Source organism: Schistocerca gregaria, chromosome 6 (genome assembly GCF_023897955.1).
Source record: "Schistocerca gregaria isolate iqSchGreg1 chromosome 6, iqSchGreg1.2, whole genome shotgun sequence".
Classification (NCBI taxonomy): domain Eukaryota; kingdom Metazoa; phylum Arthropoda; class Insecta; order Orthoptera; family Acrididae; genus Schistocerca; species Schistocerca gregaria.
In genome coordinates, this window is record NC_064925.1 from 369,490,529 (window position 1) to 369,515,532 (window position 25,004).

Below are 25,004 nucleotides of genomic sequence, written 5' to 3' on the forward strand. Positions count from 1 at the left end.
GAAGAATTGATAGCAGGAGTTAACAACTATTTTCCAGGCCTGAAGGAAACTCATTTTTAAGATAGGATTAAGGCACTGGAACATTGTTGGACCAAGTGCATTAATCTATAAGGAGACTACATTGAAAAATAAGAAAAGTTTCAGTGCTGTAAGTATTTTTTTTTCTATTCTGTTCCGAAAACTTTTCAAACCACCCTCATAAGTCCCATTCCAGAAAGCAGGTGCTGATGATTGTAAATTTTACCAAACTATCAATTTAATAATTCATCATTGCAAAATACTAACACACATTTGTTCCAAAAGAACGGAAGAGCTAGTAGAAGCTGACCTCAGGGCAGATCAGTTTGAATTTCAGAGAAATGTAGGAGCACACAAGGCAATGCTGACCCTACGACTTATCATAGAAGATAAAAGCAAATCTACCTTTATAACATTTGTTAACTAAGAGAAATTTTTTGACAGTGTTGACTGGAGTACTCTCCTTGAAATCCTGGAGGTGGCAGGGGTAAAATACAAGGAGCAAAAGGCTATTTACAACTTGCATAGTAACCAGATAGCAGCTACAAGAGTTGATGGGTGTGAAAAGGAAACACTGAATAACATTGTGGATAGGCTACAACCCAGTCTCGCTGCTCTCTCAACTAGTCTTTGCATTGAGCAAGCAGTAAAGGAAACAAAAGAAAAATTTGGAATAGGAATTACACTTCTTGAAGAAGAAATAATAATCTTAATGTTTGCCAATGACACTAATTCTGTCAAAGGTAGGAAAGGACTTGGACGAGCATTTGAATGAAATGGACAGTGTGTTGAAAGGAGGACATAATTATACATCAACCAAAATTAAAACAAGGATAATGGAATGTAGTTGAATTAAATCAGGTGGTGATGAGGGACTTGGATTAGGAAATGAGACCCTTAAAGTAGTAGATGAGTTTTGTATTTGGACGGCAGAGTAACTGATGATGGACAAAGTAGAGATGATATAAAATGTAGATTGGCAGTAGAAAGAAAAGCATTTCTGAAGAAGAGAAATTTGTTAACATCGAGTATAGATTTAAGTGTTAGGAAGTCTTTCCAGAAAGTATTTGTCTGGAGTGTAGCTTTGTGTGGAAGTGAAACACGAGTGATAAACATCTTAGACAAAAAGAGAATGGAAGCTTTTGAAATGTGGCGCTACAAAAGAATGTTGAAGATTATGGGGGTAGATCATGTAACTAATGAGGAAGTACTGAATAGAATGGGGAGAGAAGAAATTTGTGGCACAATCTGACTAGAAGAAGGAATCAGTCTATAGGACGCATTCTGAGATATCAAGAGATCGCCAATTAGTATTGGAGGGAAGTGTGTGTGTGTGTGTGTGGGGGGGGGGGGGGGGGGGGGGTACAGATTTTAGATGGACACCAAGGGATGATTACAGTTAGCAGATTCAGGACGATGTAAGTTGCAGTAGCTATTCGGAGATGAAGAGGCTTCCACAGGATGGGGAGTTCCATCAAACCAGTCTTTGGGCAAAGACCACCACAACGTCTAAGGCATGGATTTTTTAAAATATTTATTCATATGGGGCTCACATGCAGTTACAATTACAGGTATATAACACACACACAGAGGTTTTTTTTATAGGAACATCTATTTTTTATTACATATTCATGTAGTTCGTAAAGAAATATGAATGTTTTAGTTGGACCACATTTTTCGCTTTGTGATAGATGGCGCTGTAATAGTCACAAACATATAACTCACAATTTTAGACGAACAGTTCATAACAGGTAGGTTTTCTAAATTAAAATACAGAACATAGGTACATTTGAACATTTTATTTCACTTGTTCCAATGTGATATATGTACCTTTGTGAACTTATCATTTCTGAGAACGCATGCTGTTACAGTGTGATTACCTGTAAATACCACATTAATGCAATAAATGCTCATAATGATGTCTGTCAACCTCAATGAATTTGGCAATACGTGTAACAACATACCTCTCAACAGTGAGTAGTTCGCCTTCTGTAATGTTCACGCATGCATTGGCAATGTGCTGATGCATGTTGTCAGGCGTTGTCGATGGATCACGATAGCAAACATCCTTCAACTTTCCCCACAGAAAGAAATCTGGGGACATCAGATCCGGTGAAGGTGCCAGCCATGCTTCAGCGACCAATCCACCTGTCATGAAATATGCTATTAAATACCTCTTCGACCGCACGCGAGCTATGTGCCGGACATCCATCATATTGGAAACACATTGCCATTCTGTCATGCAGTGAAACATCTTGTAGTAACATTGGTAGAACCTTACGTAGGAAACTAGCATACATTGCACCATTTAGACTGTTGTTGTTGTTGTTGTCTTCAGTCCCTGAGACTGGTTTGATGCAGCTCTCCATGCTACTCTATCCTGTGCAATCTGCTTCATCTCCCAGTACCTACTGCAACCTACATCCTTCTGAATCTGCTTAGTGTATTCATCTCTTGGTCTCCCTCTACGATTTTTACCCTCCACGCTGCCCTCCAATGCTAAATTTGTGATCCCTTGATGCCTCAAAACATGTCCTACCAACCGATCCCTTCTTCTAGTCAAGTTGTGCCACAAAATTCTCTTCTCCCCAATCATATTCAATACCTCCTCATTAGTTACGTGATCTACCCATCTAATCTTCAGCATTCTTCTGTAGCACCACATTTCGAAAGCTTCTATTCTCTTCTTGTCCAAACTAGTTATCGTCCATGTTTCACGTCCATACATGGCTACACTCCAAACAAATACTTTCATAAACGACTTCCTGATACATAAATCTATATTCGATGTTAACAAATTTCTCTTCTTGAGAAACGCTTTCCTTGCCATTGCCAGTCTACGTTTTATATCCTCTCTACTTCGACCATCATCAGTTGTTTTACTTCCTAAATAGCAAAACTCCTTTACTACTTCAAGTGTCTCATTTCATAATCTAATTCCCTCAGCATCACCCGATTTAATTTGACTACATTCCATTATCCTCGTTTTGCTTTTGTTGATGTTCATCTTATACCCTTCTTTCAAGACACTGTCCATTCCGTTCAACTGCTCTTCCAAGTCCTTTGCCGTCTCTGACAGAATTACAATGTCATCGGCGAACCTCAAAGTTTTTATTTCTTCTCCATGAATTTTAATACCTACTCCAAATTTTTCTTTTGTTTCCTTTACTGCTTGCTCAATATACAGATCGAATAACATAGGGGAGAGGCTACAACCCTGTCTCACTCCTTTCCCAACCACTGCTTCCTTTTCATGCCCCTCGACTCTTATGACTGCCATCTGGTTTCTGTACAAATTGTAAATAGCCTTTCGCTCCCTGTATTTTACCCCTGCCACCTTCAGAATTTGAAAGAGAGTATTCCAGTCAACATTGTCAAAAGCTTTCTCTAAGTCTACAAATGCTAGGAATGTAGGTTTGCCTTTTCTTAATCTTTCTTCTAAGATAAGTCGTAAGGTCAGTATTGCCTCACGTGTTCCAACATTTCGACGGAATCCAAACTGATCCTCCCCGAGGTCCGCATCTACCAGTTTTTCCATTCGTCTGTAAAGAATTCGCATTAGTATTTTGCAGCTGTGACTTATTAAACTGATAGTTCGGTAATTTTCACATCTGTCAGCACCTGCTTTCTTTGGGATTGGAATTATTATATTCTTCTTGAAGTCTGAGGGTATTTCACCTGTCTCATACATCTTGCTCACCAGCTGGTAGAGTTTTGTCATGACTGGCTCTCCCAAGGCCGTCAGTAGTTTTAATGGAATGTTGTCTACTCCGGGGGCCTTGTTTCGACTCAGGTCTTTCAGTGCTCTGTCAAACTCTTCACGCAGTATCGTATCTCCCATTTCGTCTTCATCTACATCCTCTTCTATTTCCATAATATTGTCCTCAAGTACATCGCCCTTGTATAAACCTATATACTCCTTCCACTTTTCTGCCTTCCCTTCGTTGCTTAGAACTGGATTGCCATCTGAGCACTTGATATTCATACACGTGGTTCTCTTCTCTCCAAAGGTCTCTTTAATTTTCCTGTAGGCAGTATCTATCTTAACCCTAGTGAGATAAGCTTCTACATCCTTACATTTGTCCTCTAGCCATCCCTGCTTAGCCATTTTGCACTTCCTGTCGATCTCATTTTTGAGATGTTTGTATTCCTTTTTGCCTGCTTCATTTACTGCAATTTTATATTTTCTCCTTTCATCAATTAAATTCAATATTTCTTCTGTTACCCAAGGATTTCTAGCAACCCTCGTCTTTTTACCTACTTTATCCTCTGCTGCCTTCACTACTTCATCCCTCAGAGCTACCCATTCTTCTTCAACTGTGTTTCTTTCCCCCATTGCTACCAATTGTTCCCTTATGCTCTCCTTGAAACTCTGTACAACCTCTGGTTCTTTCAGCTTATCCAGATCCCATGTCCTTAAATTCCCACCTTTTTGCAGTTTCTTCAGTTTTAACCTACAGGTCATAACCAATAGATTGTGGTCAGAGTCCACATCCGCCCCTGGAAATGTCCTACAATTTAAAACCTGATTCCTAAATCTCTGTCTTACCATTATATAATCTATCTGATACCTTTTAGTATCTCCAGGATTCTACCATGTATACAACCTTCTTTTATGATTCTTGAACCAAGTGTTAGCTATGATTAAGTTATGCTCTGTGCAAAATTCTACCAGACGGCTTCCTCTTTCATTTCTTAGCCCCAATCCATAATCACCTACTATGTTTCCTTCTCTCCCTTGTCCTACTGACGAATTCCAGTCACCCATGACTAGTAAATTTTTGTCTCCCTTCACTAACTGAATAATTTCTTTTATCTCATCATACATTTCATCAATTTCTTCATCATCTGCAGAGCTAGTTGGCATATAAACTTGTACTACTGTCGTAGGCATGGGCTTTGTGTCTATCTTGGCCACAATAATGCGTTCACTATGCTGTTTGTAGTAGCTTACCCGCATTCCTATTTTCCTATTCATTATTAAACCTACTCCTGCATTACCCCTATTTGATTTTGTGTTTATAACCCTGTAATCACCTGACCAGAAGTCTTGTTCCTCCTGCCACCGAACTTCACTAATTCCCACTATATCTAACTTTAACCTATCCATTTCCCTTTTTAAATTTTCTAACCTACCTGCCCGATTAAGGGATCTGACATTCCACGCTCCGATCCGTAGAACGCCAGTTTTCTTTCTCCTGATAACGACATCCTCCTGAGTAGTCCCCGCCCGGAGATCCGAATGGGGGACTATTTTACCTCCGGAATATTTTACCCAAGAGGACGTCATCATCATTTAATCATACAGTAAAGCTGCATGTCCTCGGGATAAATTACGGCTGTAGTTTCCCCTTGCTTTCAGCCGTTCACAGTACCAGCACAGCTAGGCCATTTTGGTTAATGTTGCAAGGCCAGATCAGTCAATCATCCAGACTGTTGCCCCTGCAACTACTGAAAAGGCTGCTGCCCCTCTTCAGGAACCACATGTTTGTCTGGCTTCTCAACAGATACCCCTCCGTTGTGGTTGCACCTACAGTACGGCCATCTGTATCGCTGAGGCATGCAAGCCTCCCCACCAACGGCAAGGTCCATGGTTCATGGGGGGGCATTTAGACTGCCATTAATAAAATGGGGGCCAATTATCCTTCCTCCCATAATCCTGCACCATACATTAACCCGCCAAGGTAGCTGATGTTCCACTTGTCTCAGACATCGTGGATTTTCCATTGCCCAATAGTGCATATTATGGCAGTTTACATTACTACTGTTGGTGAAAGACGCTTTCTAACTAAATAGAACACGTGCAAAAAATCTGTCATCGTCCCGTAATTTCTCTTGGGCCCAGTGGCAGAACTGTGCACGACGTTCAAAGTCGTCGCCATTCAATTCCTGGTATTTAGAAATATGGTACGAGTGCAATCGATGTTGATGTAGCATTCTCGATACCGACGTTTCTGAGACTCCCGATTCCTGCACAATGTGTCTGCTACTGATGTGCTGATTAGCTGTGACAGCATGTAAAACACTTACTTGGGCATCGTCATTTTTTGCAGGTTATGGTTGACATTTCACATGTGGCTGAACACTTCCTGTTTCCTTAAATAACGTAACCATCCGGTGAACGGTCCTGACACTTGGATGATGTCGTCTGTGATACCGAGCAGCATACATAGCACACTCCCATTGGGCATTTTGATCACAATAGCCATATATCAACACGATATTAACCTAGTCCGTAATTGGTGAACAGTTCATTTTAACACAGGTAATGTATCACGAAGCAAATACCATCCGCACTGGCGGAATGTTACATGATACCACGTACTTCTACATTGTGACTATTACAGCACCATCTATCACAAAGCGAAAAAAGTGGTCCAACTAAAACATTCGTATCTCTTTACGTACTACACAAACATGTAATAAAAAGTGGGGGTTCCTATTTAAAAAACCGCAACTGATATCGGTTTGACATATGGCAGCACCATCTAGCGGGCCAACCATAGTGCCATCTGGTTTCCCCCTTCAAGCTAGATGAGTTTCATTCTCTGTAGTTTGTTCATTTGATGCCTATTTCATGAGATATTAAAACTACGTATAAAACTAACTAAATGTCAACATCTGGGTTCCCAATCCATATAAGAGCCATATCATCAGCCTTCGTGAGCTTGCTCCAGCTCCTCTGGTTTAAGGCATAGAATGAGCTAATCACAACTCTGTTTAAAATATATAAATTTTGTGATGTTAAATATATGATCAGTAACAGCTTTATGTTATATTTGACTAATCAGAAGCAAAGTGTAATATTGGACAGTCAGTCTGTAGGAATAAGTAATCCTCATTTGACTGGGGAAAAATCTTTACCTGTGACCCATAGGTTCAATATTTGGCCCACTTTGTTCTTTGTATGTTCAAATTTCCTGTTTTGATGACATAGAAATAATTGCAGGGGGACAATTATTGAATTACATAAAAAAGTTACAAACTGTGGCGTACACACACTTTATTCAACATGTAAACATCATTACAGATATTCGGATTTAGGTTATGACATGTTCCATATGCGTGCCATCATTGGCGGCGATGAGGTGCAGACGAATAGCAAAATTCCACATGCTGAAGTGTCGGAACATCAGTGCTGTCGATGACCTCCGAAATGGCTGTTTTCAGTTCAGCAATGGTTTTTGGGTTGTTTCTGTACACCTTGTCTTCAATATAGCCCCACAAAAAGGAGTTGCATGTGTCCAGATCCGGAGAATATGGCAGCCAATCGAGGTCCATGCCAGTGGCCTCTGGGTTCCCCAGAGCCAGAATGCTGCCGCAAAGTGTTCCTCCAGGACATCAAACACCCTCCTGCTTTGATGTGATAGAGCTTTGTCTTGGATGAAATACATCTTGTCAAAATCGGGGTCATTTTGGATAATGAGGATGAAATCACCTTTCAAAACCTTTATGTACCATTCAGTAGTCACCATGCCATCAAGGAATATCACACTGATCAGTCCACAGATTTTCAGTCGCCCAAATCCACCAATTTTGCTTAATGATGAACCCATCCAATTGAAAGTGGGCTTCGTTGCTAAACTAAAACCATACTAATTTTCATCATGCCCCATGGCCAACCATGCAGTTTGCATGTGCTAACACAAACCATTCAGAAGTTATGATGATTTTACTTCATGTAGTTCAATAATTGCCACCCTGTATCTTTGCTAGCATCATTTTCACCTCTCTCTCTCTCTCTCTCTCTCTCTCTCTCTCTCTCTCTCTCTCTCTCTCTCACACACACACACACACACACACACACACACACACACACACACACATTGAGTGCTGACAAGTCTTTGTTTCCAGCTTTTGTTTGTTGTTTAGGGTATGAAAGTGTTTCAGTGTTGTAATATTTTGCAACTTGTGTTATTCCAGGATGAATTGTTTGAACGACTTGGTTACACAAAGCCAACCAATTCCCTTGTTGGAAGGTGGAAGATGAAAATAAAACGGAACGGGAAAATACAGTGCAACAACCCTAGCTGTCTGTTTGAAACATCTGAACTTAGCAGTATGCAAGAGCACTACTTGAACTGCCCAAAGGCACTACGCAAGGTAATATTATTTGCTGCCATGTGCTTTTTTGTACACTTAAAACACCAGAAAGCATTACATAACTGTTTACCATCACTAATATACTGCAATGTACAGAGATAGTACTACTTAACTACTTATAATGGAGCTCAGAAATCTTTGGACAAGTAAAGTACTCTACTTATTAACAACAGTTTCACTTTGCCATTAAAAAGATTTCAACAGAGTTGCTTTGTAATATTTGGTAGCTTGTTATAGAACTGCCTTCTGGCAGCAAGTGGGCAGTGATCTGTAGCTCTTTTAGTACTCAGTACCTGTTGACAATCATGTTTGTGTTGTATATTATAATGATCAATATCTCTATTCATTATGCTTATTTCTTAATTCTCATTACAAAGACATAGGTGGTTTGTTATTTCTGGTGTCAAGGGTGTAAGGTACTTCAGTTGAGGAACTGAAAAGTGTTAGAAATGTGATAATACGTATCTAATTATTTTTGTCACTTTTTTACTATGTTGACAATTTACCAAACAATATAAAAATAACAGACCATGAAAACCAAGGGTGGAATGTAACAATACTATGGAACCATATAGTGGAGATACTAAGTCCCACTTAGGCACAACAAGAAGACTGTCAGAAAGGTAGCTTTCAGCCAACAAGGTCTTCAACGAAAATAAACAACATACACACACACTCACGGAAATGCAGTTCTCACACAAATAACCACAGTCTCTGGCTACTGAGGCCTCAGCAGCCAAAGATTGTAGTTTGTGTGTGTGTGTGTGTGTGTGTGTGTGTGTGTGTGTGTGTGTGTGTGTTTAGTCTATTTCCGACAAAGGCCTTATTGGCTTAAAACTCACTTTCTGACAGCCTTTTGTTGTGCCTATCTGCAACTCAGCAGCTCTGCTATATGGTAAGTAGCAACTATCGTTTTCATATTACAAAAGACCATTTCTGAAAAATAAAAATAGCACTGAAGAGATTCATGAAATTGTAGGTAATTTTAGACATTTACTATCTGGTATTGTGGGTCTTGAACTGTTAAGCTAATGCTCTCATTTTCACAGGGTTATTTATGTAAGCTGTGTGATCATCATTGTAATGAAGAATCTGAGATACATGAACATTTGAAACAACATGAAACCTCTAATCCAGCAGAAGAAACAGACTCCAGTGGAGACGATGAAGATGATGACGATGGTGAAGTATTTCATGAACGAACTGGTCTATTAACTAGCCTAAGAGCTGGAAAACCGAGGAAACTGAGATACAGTAAGTATATCTTTGCACTGTCATTATGTGACACTATAGCCTCTTGAAGAGATTTAACATTGTGATTATTTTCATTAATAGCTTTGTTTCACTACATGGAAAATTTAATAAAGTGTACAAAATTTCACAGTGTAAAGTTTATAATGAATGGAAAGTAAACCCATTGTTCAGTCACATTTGCTTTTCCCACAGGTACATGCTTATGTTATTTTGTGTATCATTTGTAGATGAAACTTGAACACAACATGAAACTGTTGTATCCTACTTATTTCATTTTTTGTAAAGTAAGTACTATCTTTATCTAAACCTTTCTATGCAGAGTTTCTTTTCACTTTGTATCTTCACACATGCTGATCTTACAGTTTTGCTTAATGTGAATTGCTTTTTGCCGGTATTTGTGTTAACACTGGCATCTTCAATGTCTCCCTTAAAATAATCGGCTGGGTGGGGAAACAAAATTATATTTAAGGCAGAAAAAATTTCAAATAAGGAAATGGAAGAAGGAGGTGAGCAGAGGAATAATGCTCCAATCACAACATAAAAAGGCAAATGTGTTCCTGTTTCAAAAGACTCTGAAAAGTGGAATACCAGCTGCCTCATTCTACCATTATCAGCACCTTTAAAAAATTTTCCAAACATTTTGGCATGTGATCATATTTGTGCCCTTTTTAGTGTGCAACTCACTTCTCACTCCCACAAGCTCCCCTAATAGCAACTCACTCCATCACTGTTCAGTTGTTGCTATCCTTCCACTCCCACATGCCCATTCTCACTCACTCATTCAGCCCAACTCATTGTCATTATCTTTTTTGTCTCTCTTTAATTGTCACTGTCTCCCTTCTCACAACCACACAGTCTCCTTTGTTCTCTCTCTTTTTGTAGCATTGTCTTTTCACTGTCAACAGTGTTCCACCACCGTGTCCATTGTTTTCTTCGCTTATCACTGTCAACAATGTTCCACTGCCACAATATCTGTCTTTTCTCTCACGCTGCCATTGTCAACTTCGCTCTTTCTGTGCTATAACCACTGTCTGCTATTTTCCAGTATTTATTACTTTTCAGTCTGTATTTCCCACTGCCACTGTCTCCTTCCCTCTCAGGATAAAGAAGCATGAATATGTCCACATGCCAAAATTTTTGGGAAAAGTGTTAAGGGTACTGAGGAAGGGAGAATGAGGCACCTGCTATCCCAATTTTCAGTCATAGTCTTTTGAAAAAGGAGCATATTAGTATCATTTGTGCTCTGATGGAAGCATTTTTCTGCTGTTTCCCTTCTTTTCCCTGCTACAGCAGTGCATGTCTTCATATGAAAAGAACTTTGAGTCTGTAAAATTTTGGTAGTTTGCTAATGTGAAACTGAAATAATGCATAACTAATGTTACATCTCAGACCGGATTTTAAGTGCACAAAAATTTTTCATGTGCTTCAGTGCTACAACATGGTGTTTCCGAAACCCTTCTCATGATTATGGAGATACTTCACAGCATATTTCTCCATGCTATGTCACTTTATACTACATTTTCGCCTCACACTGGATATTAAGTGCATTTTTTTTTTACATGTACAAGCAGGGTAACTTTGAAATCTGTGTCTCAGAAATGTCAGGCTGTGGTTAAGAAACATCAGCCACCTCGAGTGAAGCAGCCACAATGAAAGTTTCTGAAAAAAGGAAAGTATTTAGTTTTGCAGGCAATAATGCTACTGCACATCACTGATAAAGGATCATTGCATAATGAACAGTGTATCAACAGTGCTCTTATTGTGCGTACTTTAACTGGCCCCTGTCAGTTTTTACTTGTTTCTAAGGGAGTCTCTTGCAGATCACTGTCTTATCCATCTTCATGGCTTTCCAGCAAGACTGTAGCCACCAGGATATGACTACAAGGAGTCAAAAGATAGCAGATGCAGAATCTTCTAGTTCTTAGATAAAATGCTACTACCAAAACCTGAGTTCGGTTCTTTAACATGGCTATTAGACAAATCTCAAAGAGATTACTGGACTGGTACCAAGTTTCATGTGAAGCCTCTCTCCCTACAACTCCTTTGGTTTCCGTAGTACTTCAGCCATATTGTTACAGATGGGATCTGCTTATGGTTCCCTGTGGTCCCCATCCAGAAAAATTTCATGGTGTAGCTACACTCCTCTTGAAATTGTTAAGGAGCTAGGCTGTCTGCTAAGAACGGTGCCAATCAATCGAACTCCACAATTATCAGGCATTGTACTTTATAGATGTAGCACCTCTCTAGCATAATATGTGTAATATGTAACAGTGAGAGAGTGCCACCCTTCTGAATGAACATTAGAGCGATCATGTGAAAGCAGGAGGGGAGTAACATTAAGGAACTGTAACTTAGAGTGAATGTAACATTAAGTCTGTCATTTGTAACAAATTATAAAATATATTTTAAGCTGATATTTTTCACTATAATATTTCAGAGATAGCTAACAAAATGAGTTTTCTGGCAAGAGAAACAAGTGGAACTGTGATCGGGGATCGTATCTATGGTCCAGCCTTGAGGTGGACGGCCAAGTTGTAAGTATTAATTTTGAACAGCTGCGTGTCGAGCATAAAGTTACTCAAAATGATACAGTTCTCTCATCTTCATGCAATTTACTGAACAAGTAAAATAGGGGCGTCTATTGATGCAATTTTAGTCAGTGATTTTCTTTCACGTCATATGATTCAACGAAGTGTGACTGATTGCAGATACTATTTACATTTTTGCGAAAGACATATCATTAATAATATTATATAATGGAAAGTTGTTACTCACCATGTTGCAGAGATGCTGAGTTGCTGAGAGGCGCAACAAAAAGACTGTCATAATATAAGCTTCCGGCCATCAAAGGCCTTTGTCAAAAATAGATGAGACACACACAGACACACACACACACACACACACACACACACACACACACACACACGACTGCAGCCTCTGACAGCTCAAGCCTTACTGCAAAAAATAGCAGCAGTGCATGATGGGAATGGCAACAGGGTGGGGGTAAGGAGGAGGCTGGGGCATGGAGGGAGAGGGATAGCAGGGTAGGAGTGGGAGACAGTGAAATGCTGGTGGGGAGCATGCATACTCAAGATGGAGAGTGGGTAGGGCAGCTAGGTGCAGTTGGGAGCTTTGACAGAGGGCAGGGGAGATTTTGGGGGGAGGGGGGGAGAAGTAAAAAGACTGGGTGCGTTGGTGGAATGAGGGCTGTGTAGTGGTGGAATGGGAGCAGGGAAGGGTCTGGATGGGTGAAAAATTCTGAAGAGCTGGTGTTGGTTGGAAGAATCTATATGGTCCAGGCTGTGAAGCATTCATTAAAATGGATGATGTCGTGTTGTGCAGCATGCTCAGCAACAGGGTGGTCCACTTGTTTCTTGGCCACAGTTTGTCGGTGGCCATTCATGTGGACAGACAGCTTGATGTTTGTCATACTCACATATAATGCAGCACAGTGGTTGGTGCCTAGCTTGTAGATTACATGACTGGTTTCCCACAAAGCATTGCCTTTGATGTGATAGGTGATGTTTGTGACTGGACTAAAGTAGGTGATGGTGGGAGGATGTATGGGGCAGGTCTTGCATCTAGGTCTATTACAGGGATATGAGCCATGAGGTAAGGGGTTGTGAGCAGGGGTTGTATAAGAATGGACAAGTATATTTTGTGGGTGGACGGCGGAATACGACTGTGGGAGAGATGGGAGGACATTTCTCATTTCAGGGCACGATGAGAGGTAGTCAAAGCTCTGGCAGAGAATGTAATTCAGTTGCTCCAGTCCTGAGTGGTAATGAGCTACGAGGGGAATGATCCTCTGTGGCTGGACGGTGAGGCTTTGGGAGGTTGTGGGAGACTGGAAAGATAAGGCATGTGAGATTTGTTTTTGCACAAGTTTGGGAGGATAATTATGGACTGTGAAGGTCTCAATGATACCCTCAGTATATTTCAAGAGGGGTCGCTCATCGCTGCATATGTGACGACCATGTGTGGCTAGGCTGTATGGAAGGGACTTACTGGTAGACACGGGTGGCAGCTATCAAAGTGGAGGTGTTGCATGTGGTTAGTAGGTTTGATATGGACAGAGCTACTGATGTAGCCATCTTCAAGGTGGAGGTCAACATCTAGGTGGTGTTGGGTTGAGTAAGATCAGGTGAAGCAAATGGGGGAGAAGCTGTTGAGTTTTTAGAGGAATGTGGATAGCGTATCCGCACCCTCTGTCCAGATTGCAAAGATGTCATCAGCGAATCTGAACCAGGTGAAGAGGTTTAGGATTTGGGTGTTCAGGAAGGATTCCTCCAGATGGCCCATCCATAGGTTGACATAGGATGGTGCCATGCAGGTGCCCTTAGCCATAGCCTGGATTTGCTTGTAGATAATGCCTTCAAAGGAGAAGAAATTGTGGGTGATGATGTAGTTGGTCATGGTGACTAGGAAGGAGGTTTCTGGTTTGGAATTCATCGAGCGGTGGGAAAGGTAGTGTCAAATAGGGGTAAGGCCATCGGCATTAGGAATGTTAGTGTAAAGGGAGGTCATCAATAGTGATGAGCAGGGCACCATGTGGTAAAGGGACAGGAACTGTTGAGAGTCGCTGGAGGAAATGGTTGGTATCTTTCACATAGGAGGGTAGGTGCTGGATAATAGGCTGAAGGTGTTGGTCTGCAAGAGCAGAGATTCTCTCAGTGGGGGCACAGTAACTGGCCACAACAGGGTGTCCTGGGTGGTTGGGTTTATGTACTTTAGGAAGCATATAGAAGGTAGGAGTGAGGGGAGTGATAGGGGTGAGCAGAGAGATGTACTTGAGGGAGAGGTTCTGGGAATGGCCTAAGGAGTTGAGGAGAGACTGGGGATCCTGCTGGATTTCTGAAATGGGGTCACTGTGGCAAGGTTTTTAGGTGGATGTATCTGGCAGCTGGCAGAGTCCTTCTGTCGGGTAATCCTTATGGTTCAAAAGCCTTTGTCCGCAGGTAGGATCATAAGGTCAGGACCAGTTTTTAGGTGACGGACTGCGGTTCTTTCTGCAGATGTGAGGTGGTTTTACATGTTTAGGGATTTGGGAAATGATCGTGAGGCAAGGTTTGAGGTTGAGATGTTCTGCTAAGTTAACATGGTGTGATTTTGGGGGCAGTGGGGGTGGATCGCAGTTAGATGGAGGTGTGAACTGAGTCGAGCAGGGTTCAGTATTGGTCTTTGGTTGACTCCGAGTGGTAGGGTTGGTAGCAAAAAAGTGTTTCCACTGCAGGAATGAGGACAAGGCAAGAAGATCCATAACAAGCCCTGCGTGATTGAATTTGGGAGTGGGGGAAAGGTAAGGCCTTCAGAAAGTACTGATATTTTTGTGGGGCTAAGGCTTCTGGAGGGAAGGTTAATGACTGTGTTTTGGGTCTGTTTAGGTTCTGGATTCTGTGTCATGTTGGGAGGGAGTTTTGGAGGGTGAGGTAAATGTAGTAGGTCTGTGAGACAAGGTTTGTCAGCTATGAGATGAGGTGGGAGAGGTTTGGAAGTTGTTGTAGAGATGGCAGACAATGTTACTCCAAAACGGGAGTAGGAAGTGAGCAGGATGGAGAGTTTTTTGAGGTGGTGGTGTGCATGTTGCTCTACTTCCTGGAGTTCCTCTAGTTCCTACCCCACTCCCATCATGCACTGCTGCTGTCAGGAAGGCTGTCAAGCAACACAGAAGTCGAAAATATAATCATCTGGAAAAATTGACACACACTGAATAAATTGCCAGCAGAGTTGGAAATCATTAGCCAGGACTCTCTCTCTCTCTCTCTCTCTCTCTCTCTCTCTCTCTCTCTCTCTCCCTCTCCCTCCCTCTCTCCCTCTCATACAACTAATGGTTCAAAAAACAATGCATAAATGACAACAGGAAAAAGTTAGTAGAGATTTGTGTGTCTGTAAAAAGAGTGATGCACAAAGCATACAACTGCTGTCAGTGTTGTACATTAACAAAGATCTTACCAAGAACCTGAGAAAATTGTGGTCTTATATGTAACCACTAAGCAGATTGAAGGCTTCTATCCAGTCACCCATCGACCAGTTTGGTGTGGCGATACAAGATAAAGGAAAGCCAAAGTTCCGAATTTGGCATTTAAGAAATGAACTTCATATAGAGGACACACTAAAAGGCATCTGCAGTGCAGAAAAGCAGCTAAAAGTGTTTAAAATTCGATTTAACAAAGAGTACTCTACATTATTCGCCCCTTACTTAGCTTTCATTTATCCTGGATCTCTTGCCCAGCGCAAAGTCCCAAGCAAATGGAAAAATGTGCAGGTGACTCCTGTGCATAAAAAGTGTAAAAGAACTGACCCACAAAATTACCATCTGCAACATGGCTTAGCTCAGAATTTATGAATGTATGCTCTGTTCAAATATGATAAAACTTCCTTGAGATGGAAAAGCCTCTATTCACATATCAGCACAGTTACAGAAAGTATTGCTCATGCAACACTCAGTTTGTCCTTTTCTGACGTTACATCCTGTGTACCATTGATGGAGGTTAACAGGCAGATTCCATATTCCTAGATTTCCAAAAATCATTAGACATAGTGCCCCACTGCAGACTGTTAATATGGAATGGGTTTCCATGTACTTGGGTGGCTCGAAGACTCCTTAAATAATAGAACCAAGTACATTGTACTCGGTGGTGAGTGTTTCTCAGAGACAAGGGTATCATCATGAGTGCCTCAGGGAATTGTGGTAGGACTACTCGTATTCTCTGTATACATAAATGATCTAACGAACAGGGTGAGCAGCAATGTGCACCTGTTTGGTGGTGATGCTGTGGTATACAGAAGGGTGTCATCATTGAGTGACTGTTGGAAGATACAAGATGACAGACAAAATTTGTAATTGGTGTGATGAATGATAGCTAGCTCTAAATGTAGAAAAATATAAATTAATGTGGATAATTAGGAAAAACAATCCCTTAATGTTCAAATACAACATTAGGAGTGCGCTGATTGACAGTCGCCTTGGTCAAAAATCCATGCATAACATTGCAGTATGATGTGAAATGGAACAAGCATGGAAAGATGGAAAAAGCATGGAAAGATGGAAAAAGCATGGAAAGATAGTAGTAGGGAAGGGAAATGGTCAACTTCATTTTATTGGAAAGATTTTAGGACATCATTGCTCATTTATAAAAGAGACCATGTATGGGACACTAGTGCAATCCATTCTTGAGTACTGCTTCAGTGTTTGGGATCCCCACAAGTCAAATTAAAGGAAGACATCGAAGGAATTCAGAGACAGGCTACTAAATTTGTTACCAGTAGGTTCAATCAACTTGCAAGTATTACCAAGAGGCATCGGGAACACAAATGGAAATTCCTAGAAGGAAGATGACACTCTTTTCAAGGAACATTGTTGAGAAAATTTAAAGAACCGGCATGTGAAGTTGACTGCAAAATGATTCTACTTCCAGCAACATACATTTCTCAAAGGACCAAGAAGATACAATAAGAAAACTTAGCGCTCATTTGGTGACGTATAGTTACTCATTTTTCCCTCATTGTATTTGTGAGTGGAACAGAAAAGAAAATGACCAAATGTGGTACAAGTTATTCTCAGCCATGCACCATACGGTGGCTTGTGGAATATTTATGTAAATGTAGATCTAGCATTCAGTCATACTGGAAACATAAAACTGTAAAATATCTAAGATAATGCATTCAAAGTGCTGAAAGTGGAATGGCATTATGAAACTAATTGTAGAAAGTGCAGATGAGAGACTGAAATTCTTTGCAGGATGCCTGGATGTCATTCACCTACAAAAAAGGTAGCTAACAAAAGCCTCATTTGGCATATGCTTCAGTATTGCTTATCAGTCTAGGACCCTTACCAAATAGGATTAATGGAAGATTCAGACATTTCATCAGAGGTTCATTAATTAAGTGTGAACGCATTAAACACCAGTGGAAGATTCAACAAATGAGGTATAGAGCATAATGGAAGTATTTGCTGATAAAATTTAGAGTGTATACATTCCAAGAAGAATCAGACAACATATTATAAGGGTCACCTTGCTTAAGTGACTGCTAGGCAGTGCTACTGAGATGGGACATGGTAGTTTAAGTTGGCTGAGCAGTGTCTTCACAGCAAACATTCAAAGAAAGCTTCCCTCTGACAACCATGCCTCCATCCTTGCTACCCTCCCTGTTTTCCTTTCCCTGTTGCTTCATAACCTGGGTTGTGAGTAACTAAATCCACTTTCCCTTCTTCCCTTTCTTTCCCCTCTCTCCTCCCTGATGAAGGAACATTTATTCCGAAAGCTAGGAACTTAAATTTTCGGTTGTTTTTTGTGTATCTATCGGCTGTACTGAGCTGAGGTAAGTACTGGCCAGCCCCTCTATCTCTTTGTTAGTATTTGTTTCACATCTTTATATGAGATTTTCCATTAATTATTAACATGAAAGTTTGTGTAGTGAGTGACAGACAGGGACAACTTACTGCACATAATGCCTGTAGTGGCTGAAAACTCAACCCCATCTAAATATGTCTTTGTGCTTGGTGACTGTATAAGTGTGAGTAGTACATAAATTACAATATGTCAAATACAAGACTGTTATGTTTTAAATATTAACAGAAAAAAACAAAAATTACATAAATATATCAAGCAGAAACCACGTTTCATTTACTATGGTACCAGTATTCTTAAATTTATATTAATTATGGTTGTGTTTTATGGAGTTTAAGTTTCTGCCCACCTGTATCTACAAAAGCCCACCAAGAACTTTTTGAGAAGTTAAATTTTCTAATAGGCCTATTTTACAAACTAACATGTAGTTCTGGGAAATTTATACATTTTTATGGTAGGACAAATTAGGCATCCAAAATTATAACATTGGAATTTTGGAAGGATTGCACTGGAAGATTGAAATCTCTTGTAATATGATAATTTTGACCACTTAACTTTTGAAGAGGACAGTTTTTGGAAGAAGAAAAATGTTTCTTTGAGAGACCTAAAAAGATAGTTTGTTTTGGATGTGTTAAGAATCTGTTTTGGCTGTTTTAAACATCTGTTTTGGCAAAGTTTAAGCATCAATTTTTGCAGAAATAAGCATGTTTTTTTCGTAAAAGGTTAGACATATAAGTTTCAAAGTTTGCCATACTATGTGCCTGAAAACAAAATTGCTTGCAAAAGGGGAAAAAAGGAAATAAAAAGAAAAAAAACCATTGAAAATAAAATTATAAGAAAAGAGAATAAATAGTTTAGCGTATAATAATAGAAAATTGGAATATTTCTTCCTGCAAAAACTTCAGCAGTTTTTTTTCCCCCAAAATACTCTTTGCTTGTTTTCTTATTTTGGCTCTATTTAAGCATTCAACATTTTCCAACCTATGAGCATAGTGCTTCTTTAATTTAAGTGTTTCTCAACATTAACTTTCTTCTCCCATCCAGTTTGATAATTATAAAAGAATGAAAGTAGATCCAAAAATAATTGTGTCCATGCAGGAAATTTTTTTGGTGCAGTCACTACAGTGTGGATACTACAACATAGCAGGTAGCAGGTGACTGCGAGTGTAAACAAACGAGAATTTTGAACACCCGATAGTTGAGGAGTGGTAGTGTTGGGGGGCATCGCCTCCCTCTTGCAGCCAGCCAGCCCACATGCGTGTTCTGTGCTTCTGTGACAGCAGAATTGACAACTGGATTGCTGGTCTGTTATGGTGCTGTATCACTGTAGGTTAGCCACTTTGCTCATTTCAAAGTGAGGAAACAAAATAATGAACTATAAACAATGCAGAGGTCACAAAGCATTTAGTATGGCTACTGCACAGCCACCCACTGTTAGAAATGGGGCCAGAGCATAACTTATGACTCCACTGATACGTCATTGCATTGGTGCACAGGAGTGCTCTTTATTTTCCAGATATGTTCGTACACACATTCTCTTTCCAGATTGGATTTTTTCAGAGGTTGTATAATACCATTAATCAAAAATTAGTGACTTAGTCAACATTTATATGCAGAAAACTATTTCAAACTATCTGTAATAAAATGGTTCATACAGATACAATTTTCTATGGAACAGCCTTTACTATGTAATTTCAAATTTTGAGGCAGACCTCATACATATGTTTGCATTTGCTGCAAATGCTAATTTTTCATGTCCCTACAAATAGGCTATGATCACAGTTCATCACATTTTTCAGTTCTAGAGTACACAGCATAGATCATTGTGGATTAGTGAGATTAAATTATCTTCATCAAACCCTTAAAACAGGAAAATAATTCTCTTGCCGTTCTCATATTTAGTGGCATTATCCTCATGGCAGTGCAAATCTTTGACTGCCTCCACTGCTGTCACCCATGTTTTGAACTCAAACAAGGGAATAAGTCGGAAATGTTCTGATTTCTCCACTTAACAATCCATTTTCTAGTATCCACAGCTCCACTCACTCTCTTCAAAGATAGAATGTCAATATGTAAATTCAATTAGTAAAAGTAAGCTACAAATAAAAAATGGCAGTCAATAAACAAACCCATAGAAACTATGATACCAACATACAAAACAAAAACCTCCAAACTTATGTACCAACATAATATGTTCTGTAATGTTTGATGTTATTTAAATGTAAGAGTGCTCTCCCTCAGGAGTAAGTTTGTTTGATTTTGAAAATGTTCCAGAGAACATGGACCAACAAATTGCAAGTTTGATTTATATCTCAATGTCTGATTGCATCGCAATTCAGTGCTTGTTTATTCATCCAAAAAAGTTTTAGATTTCCTTCTTCTTAATGGCGTGTAAGCTAAATGTAGCTCCAATGCCGGCCTCACATATTGCCTCCAAATGCTTTGGTCTTGTGCTTCTTCTGCGAGTTGTTTGCACCCATCCAGTTAGATATTATTTTAATTTTATTTGCCCATATACTCCTGGATCTCTCTCTTGGTCTCTCACCAAATTATTTCTCCATGAATGTTCTTGAAACCGCATGAAAATCTTTGTTCTCATGAGAGAGCTTGCTGATTGAAGTCATCTGGAATTCATTAATTTGATTATTGTTGCTTGCTGTGATAGCACATGAATTTCTATGTTAAGTCTTCTCTTCCAGCTTTGTGATTCATTATCATAGTATGGACCAAAGAAATTTTGTTTTCAAATACTTGTAACTGGTGTTCTTCTAATTAAACTGAATTCCGTGTTTTTGCTCCATAGGTTATGACTGGTATGATGATTGTGTTACATAGCATCATTATAGTTTTAGTGTGTAAAATAAAGGAAAGGCAACCACTCACCTATAGCTGACTAATGGGTGGCACATAAACACATAATAGAAATAGTATTCACACTAGTTTTTGAGCACTAGCAGATTTTCAAGATAAACAGTGACACTAATTATTGACACTTGTTTACTGAAAATAGTTGCCTGAGCTGATCGAGATGGGGAGAAGGTAGGAAAGGAGATAAGGAGGGTGTAGTGGGAAAGAGGCAGATCTATGATCGGGTGACTTCGCAACCACACAACAAGAGAAAACACAGAGAGAACAGCAAAAAGTGATATAGGAAGAGGGGGGTGGGGGGAATGAAGGTGGGAAAGAAGACGAAGGTGAAGATGAAGACAAAGATGGTGAAAGGGAGTGGAGAGAGAGGGAGATTGGTTGACAAAGGGGGAGAAGCAGTGGTGTGGACAGTAGAGTTGAGGGAAAAGGTAAGGTGAGGCAGTGGGAACAGGCTGGTGGAGATTTAGCCCAGAGGGATCGCTAGAGTGCGGAATATGTTGGAGGGACAGTTCCCAACTGCAAAGTTCAGAGAAACTTGTGCTGGAAGGGAGTACCCAAATGGCCTGCATACTGAAGCAGCCATTGAAGTCATTCATATTGTGGTGTGTATCATGTTCGGCAACGGGATGGTCAAGTTTGTGGTTTGCCACAGTTTGGTGATAGTCATTCGTGCAAATAGATAGTTGGTAACTTGTCATGCACCCATAGAATGCTGTACAGTTGTTGGAGCATAGCTGCTATATAATCTTGTATTGGGCGATGTGAAGTTTAAATGCTCACCAGAGGAAGTGGACTTGGATGGTCATTAAGTGGCACTGTGGCTGTGCAATGCTGTTCATGCATGGTGAGAGCACCAGTCTCCTCATTTCATTATGACAGCCAGTAGTGCCAATAGTGTTCCATGCGGCTGGTACATATGCAGCTGCCCGTTGCACAACCGGTCAGTTCAGTGCTCGTGCTTGATACTGTCAAATCTGTTTTTGCTGTACTAGGACTGCCTGATAACTATTTTGCTTTTGATCCGATTACTCTCTTTGTTCGCATCTTGGATTTGTCTCTCTGTTTGGTGTTCTTTTCATGGTTTTGGTGAAGGCTTTGCTTAGCACCTTGTTGTCGTCCATGTTGTTTGTCCTTGTTCGTGTCTGTTGCCTTGTCCACAGTCTGTCTGTCTGCATTTTCCTTGCCTCCTGTTAATTTGGGTAACTCTTCTGCTGCCGGCTCTCCCACTTTGCAGCTTCCTCCGTTTCTCCATTTTTTTGGAGCTTCAGTGTGTGCATCAAAATCTGACTACCCACAGATGTAGCATGGGCGATGAGGTAAAAGGAAGTTATTCAGTAGCATGGGTGCTAAACTGGTTTTCTCGCTGGGGTAACAGTAGCAATTAATGCAGCAGCAGAGCAGTAGCTCCAGTTAGACTTGTTACAGAAGTCACTTCAGCTTCAGGCGGACAGACTCGGAGCACCTGATACCCAGTTGCACCAGGCTTCCCTACCTTCCACTACTGGCACTCCCATATCCTCCATCATTTCCATATTTTGATGATGTAGTGCCATGTGTTGTAAGGAAGTAAGGGAGAGGAGCTTGTTATGGGTGGACAGTATCCTCTTTCTACAACACAAATGCACTTGTTGGACTGGATGCTTAACTGCAATAGAGCCCATGTGTTGTGGTACAAGCTCATCTGTAATAGTACTCTTGCAGACAATATCGGTGAACTTGCTATTACACTGGACTCGCATTCGGGAGGACGATGGTTCGATCCCGCGTCCGGCCATCCTGATTTAGGTTTTCCGTGATTTCCCTAAATCGCTCCAGGCAAATGCCGGTATGGTTCCTTTGAAAGGGGACGGCCGACTTCCTTCCCTTTCCTTCACTAATCCGACGAGACTGATGATCTCGCTGTCTGGTCTCCTTCCCCAACCAACCAACCGACTTGCAATTACAAACTTTAGTCTCACTATAGTCACTAATCTGGATGCTATATACTATCATAGCCTGTTACGAACTAAGCCTACTCTGTAACTATCTGACAGATGCCAAACCGGAGAGTGAGTCAGTGAGGTCTCAGATCAGTGGTGGCGACCTAAATACTTGCTGTCTAGAGGGCGTTGGTGGCAAGTTGCTTGTCGGTGTGTCTCAGGCCCCTCCCGTGATAGGCACTCTTGATCCAGCACCTGCTTATCGATTTTTACACTTTACCTTTACCGACTGGTGTGCTGTAAACACTTTACACCTGCACAGACAGTGCTAAGCATGACTGTGGCACATACTTACATCATCTGAAACAGCATTTCATAGCATTTAAGTCGTGGATAATTAATTGCAGCTATCATTATTTTTGTCTTGTGCTTTACCAGGTAAGTTCTTTCTGCTCAGAAAGGTGTTCCATCTGTCAGACCGTGTCATAATCTCCTTTCAGGAGATATGCATTCTTTTTTTCTGATTATTAGTCCCAGAGATAGCATGTGGTTGCCTCCAGGCTCGAGTTCCATCAGTACCATAAATGGCTGGGACAGTCAAACTGCTCATAGGGCACCGATTTGAAAGGTATCAACTGCAAATGTTATTTTGGTTGCATCACTCAAGGCTGCAAGGCTTCATACATAGATCCTTTGGTTCGTGAAGTGGTGGTCCAGCTTGCACCAGATCCAGAAGTGTGCACTGCAGCACTAAAACTAGGTAACCTCTCATTGGGAGGGAGGACATTTTGAGCGTAGCACACGTGTTCAAAACTGCACAGGCTGCTAGAGAATGACTTATGATGAGGTCACAATTTGCGGCAGTCATTGTGCCTCCATGCGCTTCACTCTTGTGCTACAGGCTTAGGAGAGCCCCCAGGCTGCAGCACCATTGTGATTCGTACTTGCCTGACATTTCTATGGCATCTGAGCCTCTGATCACACCTTGTCGCAGGTCACGGCAATTGCTCCCATCGTGCCCAGTGTTTTTCCACTAACTCCCTGGCAGAATGTCCAGATCACTGGGGAACCTGCACACTTTGTGGCAAAGAATTTGCCACAGCCACACAACATGCTCCCATCCCACCTGAAGAAAGCGTCAGGACACGGTATATACGCCACAGTCAGTAGTCCTGCTGGGGGACCCTTCTGTGAGGGAGTTATGTCTCGTGCTCCACATTTGTAATGTGGACAGCCATTTTCAGGTGGACATGGGAGGAGGGGGGGGGGGGCATCATCTGTTCGATCACTCTATCTAGCATTTGGTGGCCTATGGAAACAGTTACATCGAGCCATCCTTGTAAGGCTGCCATACGCAGCCACTCACAGAAGCAATGTGGCCTAAGTACAAGAAACTATTTACATATGACAGTGTAGTGCTACATAGAGCAAAACAGCCATATTCCCCTTCATGGAGGGCTCTTGGTTACTGCAGCCTACAAACATGTTATATGGCTGATTACGTTATTTGTTGTTGACCACCTATTAGCTATTAACATTTTTCTCCACAATATTTTTACACTGTTTGGGTTTTCTACCTCCGACAAAAACAAGATCACATCCACTGCAGTCCCTTTCCAGGAACTAGATGATCTTTGCTCTGTGTTAGCTTCTATTTAAGCCGGATTTGTGGTGCACCCCATATTTTCATAGAGACATCACCCTTCAGCTGCACACCACTTACTTGGGTGCTGTTCCAACTTCCCAGAGTGAGCAGCTCACTGCCTCCAGCACAGGGCATTGTTCCTGAGTGCCTACAATTACACTGTCCAGTTTAGGCCCATGATACAACATTCCCGTGCCTACACCTTGACCTGTCTACCTGCTGGCCCAGATCTTTATTTCAACCAACAGGAAGTTCTCTGCTTCCACGTTGATACTGTACTACAACATGCATTAAGAAGTTTTCCCATTGCAGGTGCAAGTGTCACCACTGCCACACACTGTGACTTCACCCTATGGTAGCTCCTCCGCTAAGTGACCAACAACTGACCAGCCTACCTCACCCATCAGTTGGCGACTGAGCTCAACCCCTTTAAACACATTTCTCCCAGTCTCTCAATTGTCGATGATGTTATTCTTTTGGTGACAGACTGACATGCATCAGGTAATCATGTCAGCCGAATTGCAGCAAAAAATCCTGAGGTTGCTGCACCGAGGTCATTGCAGGATATCCTGCATGAAGGTGTTGGCCTGTTGTAACGTGTGCTGGCGTGGTATCAATGGCAAAATTGAGAGAATGATCTGTGGCTGCATGGTGTGCACCTGGCACCAAGCAGCACATCCAAAATAATTTGCGTCCTGGTATACACTCCGCAACCATCTCAATTTTGCAAGTCCATTTTCAGGATTGTGTGGTTGTTCAATGTGGATGCCAGCTCAGAGCACACATATGTGGCATGAATTATGTCCACCACGAACAATGCCACCCTCATTGCCTTGGCCGAGGATT

The 25,004-nt window shown here is 41.1% G+C and overlaps 1 protein-coding gene across 4 annotated transcripts in view; it reads left to right on the forward strand.

The window, feature by feature from the left end:
• The window catches only part of LOC126277997 (uncharacterized), a 277,984-nt gene that overhangs the window by 188,475 nt on the left and 64,505 nt on the right, over positions 1-25,004 (forward strand). For all 4 annotated transcript variants that reach the window (XM_049977675.1, XM_049977678.1, XM_049977677.1 and 1 more), the window contains 3 exons: positions 7,942-8,121; positions 9,171-9,375; positions 11,813-11,909. In XM_049977675.1, the coding sequence (XP_049833632.1) occupies positions 7,942-8,121; positions 9,171-9,375; positions 11,813-11,909 (482 nt within the window). The remainder of the gene's footprint in view (positions 1-7,941; positions 8,122-9,170; positions 9,376-11,812; positions 11,910-25,004) is intronic.